This window comes from Penaeus vannamei, chromosome 2 (assembly GCF_042767895.1).
Source record: "Penaeus vannamei isolate JL-2024 chromosome 2, ASM4276789v1, whole genome shotgun sequence".
Taxonomy (NCBI): Eukaryota; Metazoa; Arthropoda; class Malacostraca; order Decapoda; family Penaeidae; genus Penaeus; species Penaeus vannamei.
In genome coordinates, this window is record NC_091550.1 from 23,438,132 (window position 1) to 23,443,131 (window position 5,000).

The 5,000-nt window shown below is 31.5% G+C and overlaps 1 protein-coding gene across 4 annotated transcripts in view; it reads left to right on the forward strand.

The window, feature by feature from the left end:
• The first annotated feature begins 4,400 nt into the window (after positions 1 to 4,400).
• The window catches only part of LOC113807034 (uncharacterized), a 2,787-nt gene continuing 2,187 nt past the window's right edge, over positions 4,401 to 5,000 (forward strand). Inside the window, exon 1 of one of the 4 annotated variants that reach the window (XM_027358190.2) lies at positions 4,401 to 4,533. Coding sequence is in view for 1 of the 4 variants with exons in the window: in XM_027358188.2 (XP_027213989.2) it covers positions 4,668 to 4,669 (2 nt within the window). In the remaining 3 variants the exon portion in view is untranslated. Of the gene's footprint in view, positions 4,534 to 4,620; positions 4,670 to 4,700 lie in introns of those variants that run through there. The other 3 variants (XM_027358188.2, XM_027358191.2, XM_027358185.2) reach the window with 3 other exon arrangements.

Below are 5,000 nucleotides of genomic sequence, written 5' to 3' on the forward strand. Positions count from 1 at the left end.
TAGTTTCCATTATCATAATTATTGTTGTTTTTCAGAGGCAATGAAAAGGGTTTACTTACACCACTACGCAGTTTATTTCGCTTACATTCAATTGGACACAACCGAGATCCATTATTATCTGGCCTATTTGCCTGTATAATTCTGCTTGTATTCAAAGTCCCATAAGATAATAACGATAATTTTCTGACGAAGGTTTGCGCTCGTACCAGTGGCCTGCGCATGAAAGGCCGTAGAGTTGGTATAATTTCTGATGAAGATGTCCTATTCGATCGCGTCTTGTCATCATTCTCACCGGGCGTTAGAACTAAGCACCCTGATACCAGATGGTCTGTGGCTTCATCATACTTGTCTAAAGATAGACATTCTGAGTCAGTTCCTTTGTGATCTTTGGTTGTTAATTTCTGGTAAACAGGCGTCGCTCTTGAGCAGCCCTGTTCTTTCGGCTTTCAATCCTGCTCCTTGTAGCCACTGATGGGCGTTTATTGTATTGTATTGATATCATGCATGACTTAAATTCCTAATTTTCTCTGATCTTTTTGATGCCTTCTTTTGTGGCCCTTTTTTACAATTTGCTTGTTTGGTGCTTTCTAGACCCTCGATGGTGCGTTTCTATAATTCAGTTCTGTTACAAATCTATTACTCTCTTTACCGGTGGAATGTGCCTTCTTGCTCATAGTTACCAATTACAATATGCAATCATCGCTAGTCTCTAGATGTTTTTGTAGTCCAGAATAATTCAAGCTGAACAAGGGTTTACCACTTCCCTTCTAGGTATATAATGTATATAACATCTGATTCTGGGCAGTGCATCCTGTTATAGTTTAACAGTTTACGGATTTTTGTGTCAATTCTTTTTATGTCAGACAAGTTTCAGTTCATTATATTGAAGCTGGATGTCACAGCTGGCATTACGCTTCTATTTCGTTAGCTGACTTTATTTCTGATCTCAGTACAATATGTATTCCTCGATAGCATCCCTTTTTAACCTCCTTCATGTTAGCAAGTTGTGCCCTGTTACCTTCGTTAATAAGATATTTGTATGTTTCTTCCAGATTTCTAATTACGTTATTTTTTCGAGGTTCACGTCCGGCGATTTAACTATTCTTCCCCTCGTAAATGTTGCATTTCTGCATTTGTCTAGTCCAAAAAACGGGCCAATATTGTCATTTCTTAACTGTTTGTAGTCCTAGAACGTTGCCATCTTTAGCATTAAGATCATCCAAAAATAAATAAAGGATTTACGCTTTTATTCCTGACCATATATCCATAGCCAGTATTACTCAATTCAGGTAATAAGGATATCAATGCAGCAGAAGAGTATTGGTGACAGAAAGTCGCCTTGGGAAATCCCACTTCTCATGTTAATAGGATTTGATTTGATTCAGGCGATAAAGTCCTTCTCCACAATGGCAAATTTACTTTAATTATTGATGGCTAATATCTTACATAAGTTGTAGAGACATCAGAATCTAGCTGAGGTACACTGTGGAAGGCAGTCCAAGCCATGCTTAGATTACGATGATTTGATTTGCAGTCTTCAAGTAATATTTTATATATCAAAAGCTGGTCCTTTTTCTGTAGTTGTCATTATTATTATTATTACCATATTATTATCATTAACCATTATTATGATCTTTATTAGTATTATAACAATTACTACTGTTATTACTATCGTTATCATTTTCATTGTTATTATTATTACTATTATCATTACCATTATTATAATTATTATCATTATTATTTGATCATCATTAATATCATTATTATCATTATTATTTGATCATCATTATTATCATTATTATCAACATTACCATCATTATTATGTGTCATATGGTTATTATTATTATTATCATTATTATTATTATTATCGTCACTATCATCATTATTATGAATATCATTATTATTATTACTATTATCGTTATTGTCACTATTATCATTGTTGTTGCTATTAAAACTATTATTATCATTATCATTACCATCATTATCCTCATTATCATTACTATAATTATCATCATTAATATCATTATTATTATTATTATTATCATTATCGTTATTATTATTTCTATTATTACTACTTCATTAATGTTATTTTTATTATCATTATTATTATCATTGTTATTATTATTACTATTATTATTAATAATATTATTATTACTGTTTTCACCATTATCATCATTAGCATTATTATTAATAATATTATTATTCTATTAATGTTAATGTTACATTAATATCATCATTACTGTTACTATTATTAATATTGTCATTATTGTTATTATCATCATTATCATTATTGTTAATATTATTAGTTTTATTATTGTTAATATTGATATTGTCACTATCATTATTTCTATCATTATTGCCTTTTTTGTTATCATCATTGGTAGTAATACTTTGATCATTATAATTTTTATCATCATTATCATTTCTCTTTTATCATCATTATCATTACTATCCTAATTACTATCATAACTATTATGATCATTATCATAATTATTACTGTATTACCTTTATCATCATCATAGCTTTCATTATTAATATATTCATCATCTTTATTGTTCTTAATATTATTTTTGTTGATATTATCATGATTATCATTGTTATTTATATTTTTGTCATCATTATCACTTTTATTATCATTATTATTATCATTATTATTATTATCCGCCAAGGAGATTATGTTTTTGTTAGCGATGGTTAGTCGGGTTAGCCGATTTTAATTAAATGTTTACGAGAGATGCGTCTTGGCCCAACGGATGCTACTAAATTTAGGTGTTGATCCGGATTATGATGTTATGAACGGATTTTTTTTTCTTACAAAAAGTGCGTCTTAGCCTAACTTAGATGCCATTAACCTTTGGTGGCGATCTGGATCATGATCCGGATCCAGGATTCCTTGAATTGTTCATTAGCAATGCCAGATAGGGAGACGGACGCTATCAGTTTACTTGAAAAGGGGGATTGCAATGTAATTCTCATTATCATCATTATTACTGTTGGTTGTAATATCATAATCATTTATAGTGATCCTTTTTATCATTGTTTAATATCACTTTTGTTATCATCATTATCATTTCTATGATAGCAATTACAATTACATCATGCATACAATGGCATCATGAGTCTTCCATTCGACTGGCTTCATCATCATTTTGTTTCTTTAACATTCAATTGCTTACTGTTTAGAAAGAGAACAAAGGGACGTGACTTTAACCGTTTTGATGGGAAAAGAAAATCAGGCGTCTTTCTTTTCTTGCAAATACATTGAACGAGCAATTTTGGCAACCAGATTTGGCAGTAGATTGCTGGAAGAGGAAAAGAAATTTGCAACTCTGTTTTTAATGAGGTGTTGCATTTTCTTTATTCATTTAGTATGTTCAGATGAGATCGATATCAATTTTGATGTTGCAAATACTCGATTTTTTTCATTGCAACATCTCTGTTGTTGGGCGGCTTAGTTTTCTCCTTTTAGATCTGGAAATCTGAATAAGGTCTATAATCCTTTAACAACAATACACTGATATCATAGTAGTTGTTATTCCACGGCTATACCTCCGCGTTGCTATGGGCAATATAGTAACGGTTATTAATATAATGATAATAATAATAATGGTTATTATTGTAATAATAATAATGGTTATTGTTATTATAATAATAATGGTTATTATTATTATTGCCAACGCCTTTCCAGTGAGACTCGTGATGATTATAATGACAATAACAACGGCAGTAAGAACAAAACATCCACTAATTGTAATAATAATGATAGTAGTTATAACAATTATGTGATAATATTAATGATAATAACAATAATACTAATAATAAAAGTATTAATGATGGTGATATTTATAATAATAGTAATGATGATGATGATGATGATGATGATGATACTAATAATGATAATAATAATTAAGGTATCAAAATTATATAAATAACAATGATGTCAATATTAAAATAATGATACACATTTATATTAATAATAATAACAATACCAGCAATAACCATAACACTGATAAGTATAATGATAAAATGAAAATGACACCATAAAAATAATAGCAATAATAATAATACCAATAATAACAACAATAATAACAATAACTAATAATGATGATGACAATAGTAATGGTAATGATAATAGTAATAATGACTGACATCATAATTATGATAATAATGCAATGATAATAATAATTATAATAATGATAGCAAGGTACTAATTCATATAATGGAATTATAGCGCTGATAATTTCATAATAAGGATGATTATAACGAATAAGAGAGGCGTTTCCTTATTCTGAAGCGCCTCTTCAATTAGTAAATTTGGCACCCGAGTGGTACTCACCTTGGCAACACTGCGCCGGTATACTTACCTGGCAAGACTGTTTCAGAGCGCGAGCAGCCTTCCTCTCAGGCCGCTCAGCCTGGCAACACTATTTACGTTTAGGCAGTAAACACTATTTTATCTAAGACTTCTGTATTTATCATCGGCAGATACAGAGCCCCGCGTAGGTGGTCTCTGAGGGTCGTGTTCCGGGAAGTGTAAGTCGCTGGTATATTAATATCCGCAATAGGTTAGGCGGAAATAATAGAACATCGATAAACAGTGTTTGTCGTGCCATCGTTTCTCATCAGCGCCACGAGGATAAACACGCCCGGAGACACAGCTTTTCTTCATGTGAGGAAGATTTAATGACGAGGAAGTTGCAGGGCGCTCGCGAAAATAAGGAAGTGATTTGCAGAGCGATAAAACAGAAAAATAAAATCAGAAGCGGGAAGAGAAATGGAGATGGAGATGGGAAAGGGCTGGGAACCGACCGGTAAAGAAATGTGAAATGAAGATGAAACTGTTTGAGAAAATCATTCAATGCGATTGTGAAGCGAAAAGGGTGTCTGACGAGCAATTTGTTAATCAACTATGATAAATTGTGGACAGATCCCAAAGAAAACAGCGGGGTTCCGCTGGGAAACTGTCAAGAAATAAAAGTTGTAAACAGATCGAATGAAGA